The sequence below is a fragment of the Periplaneta americana genome, chromosome 12 (genome assembly GCF_040183065.1).
Source record: "Periplaneta americana isolate PAMFEO1 chromosome 12, P.americana_PAMFEO1_priV1, whole genome shotgun sequence".
Lineage (NCBI taxonomy): Eukaryota > Metazoa > Arthropoda > Insecta > Blattodea > Blattidae > Periplaneta > Periplaneta americana.
The window spans coordinates 53,286,679-53,308,568 of record NC_091128.1 but is presented as its reverse complement, the minus strand read 5'-3'; the positions used below and the strand labels follow the sequence as shown (position 1 = coordinate 53,308,568).

The 21,890-nt window shown below is 35.6% G+C and overlaps 1 protein-coding gene across 1 annotated transcript in view; it reads left to right on the top strand.

Annotated features, from left to right (window-relative positions):
• LOC138710436 (uncharacterized) overlaps positions 1 to 21,890 on the top strand; it is a 391,568-nt gene that overhangs the window by 299,750 nt on the left and 69,928 nt on the right. Inside the window, exon 9 of the mRNA XM_069841331.1 lies at positions 11,766 to 11,906. Coding sequence (XP_069697432.1) covers positions 11,766 to 11,906 — 141 coding nt within the window. The remainder of the gene's footprint in view (positions 1 to 11,765; positions 11,907 to 21,890) is intronic.

Below are 21,890 nucleotides of genomic sequence, written 5' to 3'. Positions count from 1 at the left end.
AACCTCGGAAAAAAATCCAACCAGGTAATCAATCCAACCGGGATCGAACCCGCGCCTTAGCCGACTGAGCTATGCCGGTGGCTATTTAGATTTAGATTTAAGCCTACATAGTACTTTAAATTACGTAAATATCTATTTTATTATAAAATATTTACAGTACAGATTTAGACCTTATATCATACTTTAAAGTATGTTAATATATATTTTATTACAAAATAATTATGATAAAACAATAATAATAATAATAATAATGATTTTACAATTAGCTACATATGAAAGACAAATTAAAGAGGATAGAAAGAGTATGTTCCGTCGATGCTGCTGCCGTCTACAGGCAAATTACATGAAAAAGACGTCAAATCAGACAACTTTAAAATATCAGGCATACAAGTTACGAAAAGGAGGACATTATTTTATTTTTTAAATCCGCCCGGAGCCCGGATAAAAGGTCTAAAAAGGAGGACATGTCCGGACAAAAGAGGACGTCTGGTCACTCTAAGTAGATACATAGCTTCATTGAAGAGCCTTGCAATTGCGATATGATTTGCTGCAGATAGCTAGTTATTTACACATTAGCAAACATGCATGTTTGCAAGCATTCTCTTCAATTTTCAACACATCGACAACGTTCCCTATTTTTCTGCCGCTAGAATCGGTGATTTAGACAATAGGTCTACTCAACCAATTTTCCTTTTTATATATATTACATTCATATATGAGGCCTCACCGTCCTCATTGAATAATCAAGACCATATGTAGTCAATATGTAGGCCTAGATACCTATTATTGGGGAAAAATTCGTTCCGACACCGGGAATCGAACCTCAGACCCCTCAGTTTTGCGCGGTGAGCGCTCTTTCTATCTGAGACATGCCGAAATCCAATGATCTAATTGTTGTGAAGTTTGTTCACGGCATTTTGAGATATACCGTAGTTCTTTCTTAGTACATATTCATCAGAAGGACCAATGTCAGTGTATTTAATTAGGAAAGTATTAACTTCTCAGTTATTTAATTTCTTTTAAGTGAGATATCGGCTGCAGCAAATAATTTGCACAACTCTAAGTAATATTGGGAACACTCTGATTACCGTTCTTTTGAAGATGATTAACCAATTATACAGAGTGTTAAAAAAGTATCCAATATTTTAGGAGTGCTAGTATGCATCAAAACAAGAAAATAATGTCTAATAAACATGGGTCCTACAATTATACTTTCTGACATCTGGACACTTGTTCATAAGAGGTGCTCAATGAGACGTCCATTCATAGCAATGTATTCCTCTGCCCTTCGGCGTAAGGAATCACGCACTCTTTGAAATTGGTATGGTTCTTTCATGTGTCCCCATAACCAAAAATCTAGGGATTTAGGTGTGGGGAACGGGCAGGCCAAGATGTGGGGCTTCCCCCGACCAATCCAGAGGTCCTGAAATGACAGCGTCAGGTGTTCACGCACATTGCGGAGAAAATGTGCTGGTGCGCCATCGTGCATGAACCACATCTTTAATTACTGCTAACATGGCACATTCTCCAGCAAGGCAGGCAATACGTTAATAAGAAAGTCCTGAAAGTCTCTGTGGTAACACGTATGGCTTTATTAATCTATCACCAAAAACACCTGCCCATACGTTGATTGAGAATCGGTGCTGATGCCTTGTTTCTTCAACTGCATGGGAATTTTCATCAGCCCACACATGCTGATTACGAAAATTCACAACACCATCTCTGCTTAACCCCCGCTCATATACGCAACCAGACTTTTGCTTTCAGTATTCCTTATGACGTATCAGTATTCCATGCCAAGGGTGTCAACTACAGTATGGTTATCTGGTAGTCTACTGTATTGTAGGGCAGAAAAATGCATTACCATAAATGGACGTCACATTGAGCACCTCCTATGAACAAGTGTTCAGATCTCAGAAAATATGTATTGTAGGACCCATGTTTATTAAAGACTATTTTCTTGTTTTGATGCATACTATCACCTCCTAAAATAATGAGTACTTTTTAACACCCTGTATATTAGAACTTTCTGCGAAATCATACGTGACGCAGCAACAGTGTGCTTGTTTCCAGCGAAATGTTCGGTTATTTGAGAATTCTCATCGGCTTTTACTGTTTTACCACACGGTTGGCAAAGTAATGTCTTCCTGTCAGTGGTAAATACGTTTCTATACTCACTGATATAATGGTAAAGCCGCGAACTAGTAACCCTCTTTCACCTCAGGCCACGGGTGTCACACTCATTTGCTCTGCGCACTGTTTCCCGTATTACTGTACAGTGGCGTAGCATGAAATTTTGAGCAGGGGAAGCTAGCTCAAGTTGTCTTTCATGCAATATGAGAAAACGTATTACAAAAATACAGTCTTAAAATAAATAGTAGTCAATTTCAAGTCAGCAGTCGAAGATTGGTTGGAACATCGTAAGTAACACCAATAAGGCATGACCTCAAATGATACGTAATAAAATATGATTTCACGGTTTACACATATCTCTTAACAAATAGACAGGTATACGTATAACATTAGCTCACTCCCTGTCATACTTAGAGAAATCACAATATTAGTATCATTACGTAAGTATGCGTCTGTGTTTTGGTTGTGTCCTTCATTGACAGCAAGGGAGTCGGTCATTTCTTTTTAAATCACACTTTTGTTCGTAAGTCAGTTTTGATAATACAATTATCCTAAAAAAAATTCAAGTAAATTAGTGTCAGGAACTGTTATTTCGCTCATTATTTATTATATCAGCCACAATGCACACTAACACTTCAACTGAACACAACTGACGAAAAGGGATAACTCGGAAACTACTTATTTTAAATGTTAAAGCTAGCTTCTTGCGAGCCTTGCGACTAGGGTAGTTTAGTTAGAAAGGGATGGAAAATCTGCGGAGTGGATTACACAGAAGAAACCAGTCTGCTTGGAAGCTGGTGTGTGCAGGCTTCTTGTTTACTGCTGCATCACAAATCATCCTGAGCTGCCGCATCACAATATTTAACGCGTAAATATAAATTCTATTAAAATTAATAAATAATTTCCTCCATAAACTGCAGGTTTATTATGAAATTATTATTAAGTGGGGAAGCTAAGCTTTTTAGCTTACATTGACGCTACGCCACTGTTACTGTATGGGCCGTGTCATATGCTACCCATAACTTAGATCTTACCATTACTAAGCATAACATGTTTCTTTAATTGCTGAATTGTTGCTTGTTGCTGATTCATACTTACAAATGAAATTGCACTAACAAGAACAATTGAAGCGTTGGTTCGAATAACGGTCTATGTTACAATCTGTTAACTGTGCAGGAGGAACAAAAATGTTACATCGTATATTCCACTCATAAATTTACTATCATACTGGGCCGCGAAACCAGGTGGCCCGGGTTCGATTCCCGGTCGGGACAATTAACCTGGTTGAAGTTTTCCGGGGTTTTCTCTCAACCCAATTTGAGCAAATGCTGGGAAAATTTCGGTGCTGACCCCGGACTCATTTCACTGGCATTATCACCTTCACCTCATTCAGACGCGAGATGTTGATACAGCGTTGTAAAATAACCTACTTAAATAAAAAAAAAACTGTCGTACTGGCAACATAGACCGTTATTCCATCAATATGTTTTGTACACTAAGCGAAGTACCTATACGATTGTATGTTATTGAAAGTCATATTACACAACATAGAAGTTTGTAACATTAACTCCACAGAAATGCTACTGGGGAATACAGACAATAAACCGTTTTATACAATCGGAATATTATGAAGCGTACAAAATCAATAAATTATGAACAAAATGATTACAACATTTATTTTTAAATGCTATATATCAATATGAATTAACACTATGTCATTTATTAAAGTTACACTCGATGTCATATTATGAATAAACATACAATAGTGATCAAATAATAACACTGTCATTAGAAAATAACTGCAGTATTGAGATGTAAGGACACGATTAAATTAATTAAAGTTGTAACTATAACAAACGAATAAAGAAAATTAAATATTACAGTTGAGAAATTGTTGAGGAATGGAATTTGAACCCCTGTCCCGAATATTCAATATCCATCCCAACAGATGGTTTATCTGTTAAGTAAAAATTTTATTAATAATGAAGACAATAACAATCACAGTTTTTAAATGCTAACTGTAAGAGAGTAGTCTAATACTTGTAAACAGCTCCTTGCTGACATCAAGAGGAAGCTGTTAGCACATCTCCTTACAAAGAGATTGCATACAAATCACTAGTACGTCCAGTAATGGAATATGGTGCTGCATGTTGGGATCCTTACAGATTAGAACATATTAAGGCACTGGAAAAGATTAAAAAACGGGCTCTCAAGTGTTGTCGGAAAAATTCACCATTAAAATGGGACAAACTCAAGGACAGGAGAACGCGAATTCGATTATGCGCAATGTTCAAAACATACAGAGGTGAGCCTGCCTGCAGAGAAATAAAAAATAGGTTGCAACCGCCAAATTACTCTTCAAGGAACGACCACTCATATAAATTGAGGGAAAGAAGACAGAGGACGGACACTGGAAAGTTTTCTTTTCTCAATCGTACTATCAGGGACTGGAATGCTTTACCTGCAGACTTACTAAAGGCTTTACAAACAACCAAAAACGTATTTAAAAATAGGCTTAAGGACTTTACTAATAGACGATAATTATACACAGTGTGTAAAGGATGTAAATGATATTTTGTTATTGAAGTGTTGTATCAGTGAAGAATTATGTTGTGTCAGTGAAGTGTGTTGTGTCAGTGAAACGTGTTCCTGTCATGGAAGCTTTATAGTTTATAGTGGCAGTGCAAAGTATTTGAACAGTGAAATGTTTTTGAAGTGTTAGTGAAATCAGGATAGAATCAGTGAAATGTGTCGTAGTTCCAGTGCACTGAGTGAGTTGACAGCGAAATGACTGTAATGTGGAAAGGTACTTGTGCAGATATGAACATATCGTACTCTTGGGGTTTAGTTCGAACTTAGATTTAAGATAAAAATTAGATTTATTTTAAATGTTATTTTAAATGATCGTGCTTCATTTAATTTAGGATGCTCCTTGTTATTATTCTTATTTTATTATTATTATTATTATTATTATTATTATTATTAATTATTTGTATTAATTATTGGTATTATTATTAAGTGTATTTTTAATTAACAAGTTTATTATTGTCATTATTGAGTGTAATTAGTTACCACTGCCACCGGGTATATACCCATTGCAGTGTGAATAAATACATACATACAATAATTTCCACAAATCTGTTCCTGAAACAAAATAGGCTACCTTGACAAAATGATAAGATAAACTATAGTGGCAAAACACAACATAGTCCAACTAACACAAGGTAAAGTGTAAATTAAAATACAACTAATAAAATACTTCAAAAATAACAGACAGAAACTTACATTACTTGGGGGATCTTTCGCACTAACTTGCGACTTCGTCTTCCTTGTTGTATACTCAAGACCACTGTCTCTTAGCGACGTTCGTGACACATCTTTTTCCCCCTTTTTTAGATTTAATTAGCCGGTCAATATCTACACTAGAAATCGTCACTGTCTTGCAGTCGTCCATTTTACGTAATAGATCAACCGAAACCTGATACACAGAGTTCAAATATCCAGTATTCGTAAAGAGAACAAACTCCCGTACAGCAAGTCCCGATACGATGTAAACAACTGGATACGCTAGGAGTGAAGGCTGGTTCACAATAAGCCGGAAACGGAAACGACAACGAGAACGAGAACGGAAATAATGTTAAAATAAATGTATTTAAATGGGAGCAATCACAATTAACTATTGTGAATGCTCACATTTATATACATTTATTTTAACATTATTTCCGTTCTCGTTCTCGTTGTCGTTTTGGTTCCCGGCTTATTGTGAACCAGCCTTGACTAGTGACATAGACCGTTGTTCCAACCAAGAAGTTCATGGTTATAACTTGTGTAAACACGCCTCTGATACAGATATTGAAAAACAATTTTTGTGACAGCTGTGTAAGACTACAGAGCATTATTCCATTAAAAACTCGATTTTGAAAAATTGTAACATAAACCGTTATTCGGCCCAACGCTTCAATTATTGTCATGAAAATGGAAGTCTGATAAAACAACACAATGAATTACGAAAATCAAGTTATTCCATACAGTAAAAAATATTTCAATACAAAACAGAACCAAAAATACAGTATTTAAACGAAAAATATTACTGAATACAGGTAATATATATATTTTTTTATTTTTTGCCAGACACTTGGCAGCTGAAAACAACTACTTTAACAGAAATATAATGAACAGTCATATAAGACTTTCTAACATTTAACAATTCAGATATAACTCCAGTCAATGAATTCAGTGAATGTGGATATATACAATTTTAATGTATCAAATCAGTGGATCGGCATAATTTACATTGAACTTCAGTGGATAAATTCGATGTAGTAGTAGTAGTAGTTTTATTTTGCCTTGCAGAGTTAAGGCCATAAGGCCTTCTCTTCCACTCAACCAGGTTTCAATAATACACATGAACTACAAAGTTAAGTGATAGATTACAAAACAACACAAAAGAAGATACCTTAGAAATTATATAAAATATAGTAGAAAATTACAAATAGTCAAGATCAGTTACATAATATAAAGAGAATGTAAAATAAAGCAGAAAATTACATGTAATCAAAATTAGTTGGAAAGCAAAATCGTACTATATGGCATACATATACAAATGATTAAGTAATATATCAAGATCATAAAAACGGGAAAAAAAAGAAGAGAGAGGAGAAATAAATAACAACTTGGTCATTAAGACTATTTAGAGACTTCCATAAGAGTCTAGTTCTGTTCAATAAAAAAATTTCTAAGTAGAGTGTACTTATAAGATTTTAGACTCCGACTGCTCCTGATTTCCTGTGACAAGAAATTCTAGGAACGGGCTGAATGTACTGTGAATTCTTTTTTATTTTAGTAGGTTATTTTACGACGCTTTATCAACATCCTAGGTTATTTAGCGTCTGAATGAGATGAAGGTGATAATGCCGGTGAAATGAGTCCGGGGTCCAACAACGAAAGTTGCCCAGCATTTGCTCATGTTGGGTTGAGGGAAAACCCCGGAAAAAACCTGAACCAGGTAACTTGTCCCGACCGGGAATCGAACCCGGGCCACCTGGTTTCGCGCTAACCGTTACTCCACAGGTGTGGACTGTATTGTGAAGGAGGCAGAGTAGAGAGATGTTTGATGATATGGAATTGATAGAACAAGGTTATGCTGTGAACGCGTATCACGATTGTGGTGGGATGTACGTAGTAGTAATTCAATAGATCAGTTCACTTCAGTTCATATATAAACTGATTAGACTAATTCGTGTCTCAATTCATTGTATAGAACACTTAATTATTCATAAATATTTTAGTGATCCACTGTAAGAGTTTTAGTTATTATTATGTATTATTGTTCTAAATTCTTATATTCACATAGATTTCGTTTAGTTCATTAATATGTACATAGGCCTATATATAAATTGCTACATTGTTTTCAGCCAAAAGCCTAATATACTTTCGAGTGAAATAGAGTTGGTTATAGGCCTACAATAAAAATCATAATAACGGAAATAAAAGTCTGATAAAACAACACAATGAATTGTTATGACAATCAAGTTTGACCAAATATTTCAATATACAAAATAAGAAGATCTGAAAAGAAAGTTTATAAAATATAATTGAATGAGAAACATTACTGAGTAGGTCATAGTTACGATTTTGTGCCAGACATTTGACATCACTTGCTTGTAGCAAGTTTGTGAGATTCGGAATAAAAGATTCAGATTGGCGTCGGTTAGCCTCAATCTATGGGCTGTTTTGTTACTGTTCATATGAAAAAACAGCTATCTTTTAGAAGAGATCCACCCTTCATTTCTAAAAACAGCATTATTTATTTCAAAAGTAAGTAAAATCTCATCAGTACGTTGTAGCAAGACAACCAATGAACCTCTGTGTAGTACGGTAACTCTTAAAATTCACTGCCAAAATTGTGAAAGAGAGCATGGTGGTGATGGAGCCCTCTGGATCGGATGAAATTCATAATTTTGCACACTGTCTTGAGTACATCGTCCATTTTCAGCACTTTGGAACAAAGGCACTCCTGATGAATAAGGCAGTGGAAAGTTTGCAATTTTGGTTTGCTCTGATAGTCGTCTTTCAGTTTTTTTGTGTTACTGCAAATACCTTGCCTCTTCCTGTCATTGCCGTAGTTCCAACGGTAGTCACAGCCACGAGTCTCTGGGCAATCAAGTCTAAAAAAATCTCTAGTTACTTTCAAATTGTTGTCGCAGATTTGAAGAAACAGCGCAATTTGTGCCATGTCTTGCATAAAATTACTTTCGCAAAATGCTATTTGAAAGCACTGAAATGTTGGAAATACTTTCTGTAGTTGTTTACGCAAGTTGTAAGCTAAGTTATATCAATTATCCTTTGTACCACTATATTTATTTATTTATTTGTTTATTTGTTTGTTTGTTTATTTGTTTGTTTGTTTGTTTGTTTATTTATTTATTTATTTACTTAGTTACTTAGTTACTTATTTATTTACTTATTTACTTACTTATTTACTTATTTATTTACTTATTTACTTATTTATTTACTTATTTATTTATTTACTTATTTATTTACTTGTTTACTTACTTATTTACTTATTTATTTACTTATTTACTTACTTATTTACTTATTTACTTACTTATTTATTTACTTATTTACTTACTTATTTACTTATTTATTTACTTATTTATTTTCTTATTTATTTACTTATTTACTTACTCATTTACTTATTTATTTACTTATTTACTTATTTATTTACTTATTTACTTATTTATTTATTTATTTACTTATTTATTTACTTATTTACTTATTTATTTATTTATTTACTTATTTATTTATTTACTTATTTATTTATTTATTTACTTATTTATTTATTTATTTACATATTTATTTATTTACTTATTTATTTACTTATTTAGTTATTTATTTACTTATTTAGTTATTCACTTATTTATTTATTTACTTGTTTATTTATTTACTTATTTATTTATTTACTTATTTATTTATTTAATTATTTATTTATTTATTTATTTATTCTGGTGTAGTTAATGCCATCAGGCCTTTTCTTCCACAACACCAGGAATACAACTACAATAATAGAAATAAAAAGAAAAAAATACACTGTATACAAAGTAAAGCTACACAAGAAATAAAGAGAGAGAGGAAAAAACACTATAAACAAAGTAAAGCCACACAAAAATATACACAGGTTGCAGTCACACAAACTTTAAATGAGTGATTAAGTATCGTAATTAATTGTATCCTAACTAATTAACTAACATAAACAAGAAACTTGCAATTTTAATCTAGATTAAAAAAAGAAAAAAAAAAACACAAATCAATACTTCTAGCAATACCTAAAAAACATTGACTAAGACAAAATTTTCTAATTTAATTTTCAATTGTGATAAAGTCCGGCAATCCCTGACATCATTAGGTAACGAATTCCAGAGGCGAGGTATTTCTACAGTATAGGAAGATGAGTATAAAGACGTTCTATGATGAGGGATAGAAAGAAGTACTTGATGTTGGTTTCGAAGAGTTGTAAGAAATTGAAAGCGCGATAACAGATAATTCGGAGTAGAAGTATGCATGATTCTAAACAGAAGAGACAGTGAATGTATTGTTCTTCGTTCCTTCAGACGCGCCCATGAAAGTAACTGGACTGAAGGTGTTATATGGTCAAATTTACGAGTATTGCAGATGAATCGTATGCACACATTAAGAACACGTTGTAGTCTCTCAGCTAAGAGTGAACTTACATTAGTTATTAATGAATCGCAATAATCAAAATGGGGCATTACAAGCGTCTGAATAAGATTATTTTTTAGACTAAGTGTAGAAATTCTTTCATATGAAACAAGGAGTGAAGTTGAGAAAATATTTTTTTGCAAATGTGTGTTACTTGAGTGTTCCAATTTAGATCGCTATCCATAAAAATGCCAAGATTTTTAACTGTTTCACTGTATTTAACAATAATCCCATTCAATATTATATGTGGTATAGTATTACTATCAAGAGTGCTTCGTAGACGATTATGTCCCATTACGATTGCTTGCGTTTTATCTGGATTTATAGGTTGAGTTATGGGGAGTTTGGGGGGTGCACTGCCCTTTCAGACTTGTCTGAACTTCTTTTTTTTTTTCTATTAACGTTAGAAACTATTGAATTCAAAATATCGTTTTTGCTTTTGTTTATGATTAAGTTTCTGTGCTTAAAATGGCGAATTAATGTCTTCAGACCATGTGCCTGGACTATAATAGGCCTATTTATTTTTAATTTCTGAATGTATAAGAATTTGTACACCTCATTTGAGGATTGGAACCACTGTAATGTTTCTTTTATAACAGCCTGTACTCGTGTGTTAGAGGTCTGTAGGTGTTCAGGCCGCCAATTGGAGAAATATGAATAACATACTGCAAAACAATGCAGAAAAAAAAAGTGATCCCGGTATAATGTGTAAACTTAAAGACGAGATTAAATAAAATAATTAGAGTTTATATTTCATAATATGATATCTTCAGGAAGGTATTAGTTTCTGTTAGCACGGTTATGTAGTTTTATTGATATATGCATGTGTTTCTGTACCAGAGAGAAAAAGAAGGAGATTGTTTTAAATTATGCCCTATTATAATTTGTAGCAGACCTACAGTTCAAGTCCTATACAACTCGGTCTGAAACATCGTGGATATGGATGTAACACTGAAAGAAACATGTTCTCGAAAATATAGTAATCATATTCCGATATATTGTACCATGGTCAAGCTATGAGATAAATGATTTCCCCCGTAACCTCGTTGTATGCGGATTCTACAGTTTTCTTTGCCCCCCCCCCTCCCAAGGAAACGATCCTCTCTCCGCCTATGTGTACCACTACATTTCTTGACAACAAAATTTCTTGGAACACTTTCATATTTTGAGAACAGAAATTTTAAGTTGCTTTTACATTGCATTCCTTACTAAGGACACTTCAGAAAGGTTTGGAATGTTTCGCTAGTAAACACCTGATTTCGTAACTGACTTTCACTCCCGACTCATCACCTTGGTTCATTTGTGTAAACACAGTTGTTGGCTTTGCATTTTATTTCTAATTTCCTTTAGTTTACCTTCTCCTAATTTACACACAATGCGGGGAAAGTTTCCTTTATACTTAGCATCATATTGTCGTTTAACATTATATTCTTTGAAAACACTTACAGGTGCATTGTAAATAATACAAACAATTTTACCTCCTATTTCCGTGCAAAATTAATCAATTTCCCACCTTCCTTGGAATTTTCCCTCTTCGTCACCAATCTTTCGTTTCCTGATGGTTTGAAAAGTGATTTTATGCCACAATCACGCGAATATAAGTCATAACTCACAACTGTTTACTTTAATGCGTATATTAAATAGAAATTGCGAAAAAAAATACAGATCGTTCGCTTACATAACGTAGGTCGACCGGCACGAAGGTCATGCAAAATGTGGCACACCATCTCCTTCACGCACGAAAATCCAGTTCGGTCTCTCTATAAGAGTGGTTGCGTTGAGTTAGATTACGTGTTATTCTTCTGATTGTGTTAGATTTAGATTTAGGAGTGGAGCAACGTTTTTGACTATAGATTAATAAACAATTAGCAATGTATTTAATGAAAAATTATTGATTTGTTTTCTGTGCTTAGATTACAATGGAGATTCCAGAACTCAATCTGAGGGATCAGGGATACTACACAGGATACTCAAGTTCCAATCATGCGGGGACATTTAACGGTGTTGCAATGTCGGCACTGCAAGTGTTTCTTTCCATGATTCCACACACGCTGGTAAGTACATTAGATTTCTCAAGACCTTATTCCTACCTTATTCCTGCCAAGTATTGACCGCGTTTGTAATAGTTTAACATATCCCGTAATACAGAGTGAATCAAAAGTCTCGATCCATTTTTTTGGAATCGGCAAAATTTTCTCTTTGTTTCATTTCACTCAAGAAGTATGCTTACTGTTGACGAAAAAGTACTGTTGTTTCCGCGCAATTGCGAAGATTCACCTATGAACAAGTGCGTCAGGTGTTTCAACACAAATTTCTCAAACCAGCACCTACTATAGTACAGGCAGAATCAATAGGCGGGTTTTTGGTTTGGTACGGAAACAACTCACTCCACACTTTCTCTAGCGGTTTATGACCTGAACAAAGAGACCTTCCTGTCGCTCCGTTCGAATGTTAGTTATTGACAAGTGCTTGTCTGTGATAATACTGTGCTACAGTTTGTTCGTAAATACAATATATCTCATAATAAACAGTATTTTTAAACAACTACTAATCATCCGAGTATTGTAATCGCTATCATGTCTCAATCTGGTCCTGATATCAGAAGCCTTACTAAAGGTGGTGGTTATCAACTTCACTGTTTCTTGAAAGAACTGTGAGGACATTGAAAATGTCCTGTCATCAATGCAGACAGTCACTGTCAAAGGCAAGTGGCGCTTCTTTACGATCGGTGCAAAGAATTTATACAAAAGGGAGACGAATAGCAGTAAAACAATCATCCTATGGAGCCTAATTTTACATATACTTATTTAAAGAACACACGGACAGATGTAGATAATATGGAATTTTACATTTAAATGAATATTCTTTTAGACACCCGGTAATGTAACATTTTATTTCATGCTATATTAAGTTGTTTATATAATACATTAACAATGGAAAATTGTTTCATTATTTAGATTGTTGAAAACCATTAAGTTAATTTAATTTTTTTTATAAATTGTTCACGGAGTGGGGTAAATTTCTTAATTAATATGCTAATTATATCTCTGTCAAATGGAGTATTATATTGTAGTCTACTACATATTCTCGACTGCTAAATTTTTAGGAGCTCCAGTGTTAGTTATAATTAGGTAAAATACATTACGTTTGGGAATAAAATATTATTAGGTTCATAAAATGAAATATTATTCAATAACTTGTCAATAACACATTAAGTTGGTAAGTATACTGCATAAACATTATTTAGTATTTACTGTTTCAACACAACATTCTGAAAATACATAAATACAAAGTATTTGTGCAATATTTGATTTATATTAGGTTTCATTACACGTTATTACATTAGTGAAATGACTTAACTTACAAAATATTATAATGATAATATTGAGTAAAGAACGTAGGCCCTATTTGTAATTACTACAAATCACGTTATTATTTTATTTATTTTCTAAGTTTTCCTGCAGTGAAAAAGTATCAATGGAGTTATTTGGGACAGGACCATACACCAAGCAGGTTCTGAGGGGGTAGGAGTCGGGGTAGAGAAGTAGGGGTTCGCCAGACCCGCCGATTTCTTCTGCCCCTAGTATAGAGCCAATATCCGGATTCCAGTAAACAAACTTAATTGTTCAGTCCGATCACAGACCTCTGCAACTGATGTCCAACATATTCAGCGAGCGATTGAACTCAGTCCAGGTACGTCTACTCGCCGCCTCAGTGTCGAACTGGACATTCCAAGAAAACAGCCTGAAGAATTCTGTGGTTTACACTTCAGAAACGTGCGTCCATCTGCAAATGCTACATCATTTAGAACAGGAAGATTATGCTCTTCCTCACGCTATACATAGTGTCTCATTTATCTTGTGCACCTATTACAACTTTTTTGTTTGGATAGGTATTGGAATGTTTGTTTTTGAGCATTATGTTAGAACGAGGGGCTAACATGAGTGTGGACATTTGATGCATGTAGCTACATTATGGTCCAAGATACACTTGACGTCATCAATTTCTCAAATAGCACTACATACTTTAATCATGTTACATTGATTACCCACATTAAGACGAGTTCAAAAATGTATTACAGTGTCATATTCCTAATCAATAACAACAACAAAACGAAACAAAAACGTACTTTCAATGTGATAATGTTATGCTTTGAGAGTCACTGAAGATGTTCCAAATGGTGACCATTCACATTAATGCACATTCGAAGGAGTTCCCCGAAATACCGTATGTCTGCACTGTCTTTTGCTGGCTGATTGGACACACAAGCCTGTCGAATGCGTTGCTGCATGACGTCTGGTGTTGTCAGAATGTTCTGGTACACACTATTCTCTACAGTTCCTCACAGGAAGAAGTCGAGTGGCGACAGGTCCGGGGAACGTGCAGGCCACTGTTCGTGAATTGTGGCGTCGACAGTTTTGGTTTGTTTACTTGTTAAGACAGCAAACACACAACACACGACGTGTACGGACGTCAGTCGTCTTTCGTTTTGTGTACGTTAATGCACAAGATGAATGGGGCACCACAACAAACGGCACATTCTGATGGCATTCATTTTGCATTTTGTTGTTATTGATTAGGAAGATGACATTGTGATGCATTTTTGAACTCGTCTTAATGTGTGTAATCAATGTAACATGATTAAAGTATGTAGTGCTATTTGATGACGTCACGTGTATCTTGTACTATATTGTAGTTACATGCACCAAATCTCTACACTCATGTTAGCACCTCGTTCTAACATAACGCTCTAAAACAAAAATTCCAATACCTATCCAAACAAAAAAGTTATAGTAGGTATATACCATTAAGTACGAGAAAAATTCGTACCGGCACCGGGAATCTCGTACTTAATGGTATAAAAAGAAACTGACTAGTCATACTAGTCGAGCAAAATATAATGAGGTGGGCGAGACCTCATTCATATTTGATACATATATGATGTTAACAGTTTAAAGAAACTGCTGTTGAATATGGCCATAAAGTCATGTAATATGCGCTCCTGTACATATATGACGTGTATCATCTCAAGTGCAGGCAGTAAGGCCGTAACACGATACTACGAGAGGAGTTCGGCCGGCGTCGTGAATCGGGTCCCGGCATAGCTCAGTTGGTTAGAGAGCACTCAGCGCGCACGGCTGAGAGGTCCTGGGTTCGATTCCCGGTGCCGGTACGAATTTTTCTCGTACTTAATGGTATAAAAACAAACTGACTAGTCATACTAGTCGAGCAAAATATAATGAGGTGGGCGAGACCTCATTCATATTTGATACACATATAGTAGGTATGGTATGGTATGGTTTATTCTCACTCAAACCTTTGGTCCTGCTGCCCTTCACATTATAGTATTCGGGCCAGCAGTCCCTTCCATATACTATTTACAATTTGCACAATACCCGATGTTAATGACCGACACTTCTTCGTCATTTAATGTTCACTCACTATGTCTTTCATGTTCGTTCACCACACTTCCTATATTTCTGCGTTTATTAAATATTCCTTCTTTCCCTCTACTCCTACCTTCTACTATTTCCTATTCCCAATACCAACATAACAATTATTTTTTCTACTCTCCATTCTCACAGACCCAACTTATTTACAAATCACTACAATCATTTTACTGTACTATAGTCTTAACTAGGCCTACCCCTCTATTATTTGCTTTACATCTATCTATATTACTTCTTTGTCCTACTGATAACTATCTAGTCTAGTCCTACTTTTAGCTCCTCCACTCTTCCTATCTTAACAGCACGTCCTACTCATTCCTACTAATTAAACTCATCGTGACCCTTCTCCTCATACTTAAACACTATTCGCCCATATACATTGCACCCTTAATTAATCCTTCATTCCACTGACACACCATTTCCTTACATTGTTTGTTGGTTTGTCCTTGCTGCTCTCCGCCCTATTTTCTCTATCTGCTCTATTTACCTTCTCTGTACTTTCACTTCTTACCCCTAACCTCTCTTTCTTATCCCTATCTTTCTTTTGCACCTTAACCTTTCCCAGCTGTTGGCTCACGCTGCCTTTATTTCTTTCGCTGACACCAAACACGTCTGCATTACCGCTCTTATTCGTTTGACACATTACACTCTTATTGTGACCTTGTGGTGACGTCACTACAGATTTCTTCCATGCGTCCATGCCACTTTTCTCTTCTCGACTCCTCGCGGTCTTCCCTCTGTCTTCACCTTAGTTATAGTAGGTGCACAAGATAAATGGGACATTCTATATGCTGCATATGCTTGAGGTTGTTGCTAATAAAATAACTATCTAATGGACAATATACTTTTCAGTGATGAGGCTACATTCCATATTTGTTGTCGTGTGAATAGGCGTAACTGTCAAATATGGGCCGACTAGCAACCAAGTGCTATGTCCTTATGGCAAAGCGATACATCTAAAGTGTCGCTAAGTCTAACAGTAAGGAAAATCTATTGTCCATTCATGTTTCGCGAACCCTCAGTCTCTGGAGTCATCTATTTGGACATGCTACAATTTCTGGACCCACCACTTACTCAGGATGGTGTTTGAAACTTTGTTGTCTTTCAGCAAGCTGGTGCTCCACCCCACTTTGCTACTGTTGTGCTTAACTATCTCGATGGAATGTTACCGGATCGATCGGCAGTGCTGCACCAGACTTAATCCCACTTGATTTTCTTGCTTGAGGTTTACTCAAGTCCAAGATATACAAGACAAAGATTCGTGAACTTCGTCAATTATAGAAACGCATTTACGAACAGCAGCAGCAACAGCTCTTACAACACTCCACCTTCGTACTGTTTTCAGGGAGACGGTGCATCGCTCAGAGTAGTGCTTGGAAATTCAAGGGGAGAGACAGGTTGAACTGTACTGTTCATTGGTTGTGTAGAGTATCCGAGCTTGTGCCGCGTTATCTCAGTTACTAGAGCTAACGTTTCGATCATCCTACTGTGATCGTCCTCAGAGCTGTGGATAAGAATTGTAAGTTGGCAGAGATATTTATAGCCTATAGTGGCTTTTGGGTTCTTTTCCGACGCTGGTTCATTGTATTATTGTTGTCTCTCTTGTGATTGGCTCTTAGGCCGTCAAAAATTCTGTGAATGGTCCATCAAGTATGTACGGTATTGGGGCTGGCTACCGTGCGTTGTCGAGTTTGAACCATAATCATTGTATAATATGTTAATCTTATTTGATGGCAGACGTATGAAGGAGGATGGCCTTGAAAAAAGTAATAACGCCCTCATAAGTCCGGTTTCTTTCTGATGTCCGCTGTATCTCGTTCTCTTCTTGCTTAGTCTGTAGTATTCATTTCTGTCAATTATTTTGACGTTGTCTGTGAATGTTATAGGTTATCTGATTTTCTTCATGGATAAATGTCGGGGCTGGCGGCTTCCGTCCAACTACGGTGTAGTGCGGAGTCCCGGCGATAACATCTTGTTGAGTAGGGGGAGAAATCGTAGCTGCGTCCAATGTATAGAGATGGCTCCCACGTCGTGGTATGAATACCCGACAATCTTCTCAGGCGGATTGCTGCTACTATTATCTCTATACTGAGGCCCAGATGCTCCGATCCGTCGGTAAGGAAATGTGAATAAGTGAAGAAAATCTTCTCAGGCAGATTGTTGCTGGTAGCATCTCCCTGCTGTAGTTCAGGTGTTCCGATCTGTCGGCCGTGAATCCTCGATTAATGATGAGTCTGCGGGGTCCAGGCGATGAGTTGGAGGTCGTTCCCCGTCGATAATATGATATCCGGGAATCTTCTGAGGCGGATTGCTGCTGGTAGTATCTGTGTGCTGAAGATCCAGATGCTCCGAACATAGAACATTTTGTAGCATTTCCGGGGTGACTTTAGCACAGGCTTCAATGATACGGTTCTTTAAATATTCCACATTCTCAATTTTCTCTTCATCTTACCAAGCTCTTTATGTAACCCTAAAAGAAAAAAAAATAAAGGGGTGTTAAATCTGGAGACCTGGCCGGCCATTCTACTGGTCCACGTCGATCAATCCAATGTCCAGGGAACTGTTCGTCCAGTCTGCTGCAACATTTCTGTGACTTAATCTACCAGAATGAAGAATGATATCAATTCTTTCCCCTTTCGATAATGTCATCACGAAAATCAAGAAATTTGTTATAGGAAAGCTTCAAATAATCACAACAATGCATTGAAACTGTCACAGGTTAACCAAATAGTAAAGTAGGAAAGTTAATTACCAGAATTGCATAAAGACACCTTTTCCAAAGCCTCGTTATTACCGTAACATGTTACAAAATATCTGTAGATGCAGTAACTAATGTTTGTGTCATTATGACAGTTATCTTTAAATAACTTGAAAACGATTAGAGATATTTCTAAACGGATTGCACCATTGTTTTTTTTCATGATTTCGAGTACCTACATGATCCCCTTTCCATTTAAAATTTCAAAGTTGCATTCAAAATGTCGGTTTTTGAGATAGCTGAGGGCTAGAATCGAATGTGTCACTGGTACAGAATTTGGTCTTACAAATACTGGTAACAACTATAGGAATCGAAAATCATGGAAGATATGTATATGGTTCCAGACTTTTGATTCACCCTGTATTACTATTACTTTACACTACATTCAAGAACACTATTTTTACAACGTCCATAAACATCACTTTTAACATACACTGCTTATACACATGCATCACTTATATCCACTTCTTTGCAAGTTTCTGGCTGCCGTCTTGTTTTCTCAACCAACGTCTCGAACTGATAAATAGAGAACTCTGGGTAATCTATCCAGCACGGTAATATGTTGTGGCAATTCTTTAAAGGTTATTGCTGCTGGGAGAGGCAGATATACGTGTCGTAGGCCAGGTACGCTCGAGACGACGGGTGAAAAAACGAGAAATGTAAACATAACACACACGATCGATTTTAAGTTGGTTTGTGTAACTACATAAAATAAGCTTTTCTTATTGCCTGTGTTCATCGAAAATTTAATTAAAATTAAATAAAAAGAGTTTAAAAATATCATTTTTATTTTTGTTCCTTTAACGTAAAATAGCGTATTATCGTATTTTATTTTTGTCTGTAGAGTTTTAAAAGTTTCAAAATTTTGTTTTTATAACATGAAATAGGCATTAACGTATTATTGTTTTCGTTCTCTACTGCAATTTGTGTGGCCCGCCAAACGTTATCTCGGGTTCGCTATGGCGGCTGTAGCAGACGAAAAACAATTGAATCGGTTATTGTTGAAAGGAACCAAGTCCACTTTTTAAAGTTTTGAGGTAATCGAAAAAAACTCTTTTGTGAGTAATCTTTCGAAGATTAAACCAAAATATATTGTGCACATAAAATATAGGCATACAGAATTAGTTTAGACTCTTTAAAATATTCGCACAGTCATTAGAATCTTTCTAATTTAGAAAACACGTCATTGGACTTGGTTCCTTTCAACATGGAAATGCTCTATTTATAAAAATGTAAACACATTTTGGCCTATAAAACAAATTAGGAATTTATTAAATCACCTGTAATGCAAGTCTTAAGAAAAAAATCAACTATGAAACATGTTACTTGCATGGTGCAGTATAACATACATTATTTTCACAAAATACAAAGAATGTTTACAGTAGTCATACACCTTTATAATGAGAATAACTCAGAAAACAAAACAAATGTTTAAAATATCTATATTATTTGATTGAATTAATCAATATATTATTATTCTTGAGTAAATACAGAACAACAGTACAAATACGAGTAATTACTGTTTTCAATAAAGTAGGTTTTCTTTTCGTTCCGTTGGCCATTGCAATATTTCATCATAGAAATCTTTGCTATCTCCTGATGTAGTAACATAATGATAAACTTCCCTCGCATATCCTAGTTTGCTTGTTTTGATTGGAACTCGTCCTTCAGGATAGGTTTTCTGTAATAGACTAATAAGATTACAATTTCTCGTGTATTCCGTCTTCCATTATCTGCTACTGTTACCAAGTATAGAATAATCAAATCTGAACATTTAATGCAACAAACAACTAGTAATCAACAATCAGTCTCTGCACTCATAAAACCCGCGAAATATTGGCGGCAGAATATACTGTTAGCGGCCCGCCAACCTGGAATCTTCGTAGTTCCGTGTTGAAAAGCACTATCTACAGGAGTTAGTTCCTTTCAACATCGAATGACAAGATTGACCACCTCAAATAAAACACAAGGAATATTAGTAATTAGTTCGTTCCAACACCAACAGATGCAGCGTGCTTTCTACATTACAAAACGATAAAAAAATGAAATTCACAAAATTGTGGACTTAGTTCCTTTCAACAACGAACGATTCAATTATGAGTATGGATAGTTCAGACTTCAGACCATGAGGCTTACTGACGGCCGTCTTCAAGATTTCTTGCGGATATCGCCAACATCGCTACATGTTCATTTTAATGAACTTGTGAATTCATATGAACGACCACAGTGTTCCCACTAGTTTCATGTGTGTAAACTGATGGCTATTGTGTCAACTATAACATATTTGACTTTTAAACTCAATAAATTTTTATCATTAAGTACTATGTGTGTATAATACAAGGATGTTTCCGATCTCTGATAACGAATTTCAATGACATCATGTGTGTCAGAAATCACACCGACAGCGACGCTGAATTGCGGCGAGAGGTGACAGACCAGTAGTGAGTGATTTCATAATCAGAGTGCACGGTGTATCACAGTAGCAATGCCCAAGAAAATCAAGCCTTTTCGGGAAGGGTACATAACAAATATTTCTGATGTCAAGTACAGTAATGTGAAAATCATAGGAGCCTGCAAAAAAATAACGCGGTTTCGTTATTTCCAAGAAAGGCATCTTGTGTGTACCTAATAAGACTGGCAAAGCTCGGATGGGATTAATTCCAGAGTGGAAAAAGCAAGCAAATCCACCCCCCCCCCGTCACAAGGCACCGCATCCCACGAGATGATACAAATTAATTCCATTCGAGCTTTACCAATCTTTTTAAGTACACAGAAGATGCCTTTCTTGGAAATAACGAAACTTCGTTTATTGCAGGCTTCTTTTATTTTCACATAACTGTACTTGGCATTGGAAAGGGTCGTAATGTACCCCTCCAAAAAAGGCTCGATTTTCTTGGGAATTTCTGCTGTGAGTCGCCGTGCACTCTGACTATGAGATCACGCACTACTGGTCTGTCACCTCGCGCCACAGTTCAGCTGTCATGTGACTCCTGACGTACATGATGGAATTCTAATTCGTTATAGTGTAGCTGTAATAGTGTAACTTGACACAATATTTTAAAATATTTCTATGTAAACTGTAAGTGTTGGCCATCACTGCTCTAGAACATTCAATTGGAATGGAGTGCAGAAATATTTCTTAATCTTTTAAATTTATTTTGAAATAAGCGTATCTTATTGTCTGAACATTTAATGAAGATTAGGTTGTAGAGTTTATTTTAAATTTTCCAAGATTTCCTTTAACGTAGCATAAGTATTATTGATTCTCCCTTCTCTAACACAGTTTAAATACAGAAATTAATTTTAGCGAAGCGTGACAAAAATTTTGTGTAAGCTGGACTGAAGGCATGGTGATCTAGGCCGTGCTTTATGTCGCTAAAAGGTAAACGAAACGCGGAAGCGCTTCCGTTTTTAATTAACTAAATTCTAAATTGATCTTATCTCTTCTCGAAAATGTTTGGGAAAGCTCAGCTTACCCTGCCTACCCTGAAGCTTTGTTTACGCGTTTAAAAACAACGAGGGACATAATAGTTGAGAGATTCGAGTTTTTCTACTGTAAGTTACAGAATGCCATACTACGCATGCTACGAGCCGAAACTTTTCAGTCATATGTTGAGCAGGTATTCGATTCAATTTCGATTTTCTGTTTAAATAGGTACATATTATACAGGGTGTTTCAAAAATACGGGGCATAATTTCAGGTATGTATTTCTCACATGTTGACAATCAAAATAGTTCATTACAACATGTGTCCGGAAATGCTTTATTTCCGAGTTATGGCCTTCACAACATTGAAATTCACCGGAACGTCTTTCTTTCCGCAGGTCGTT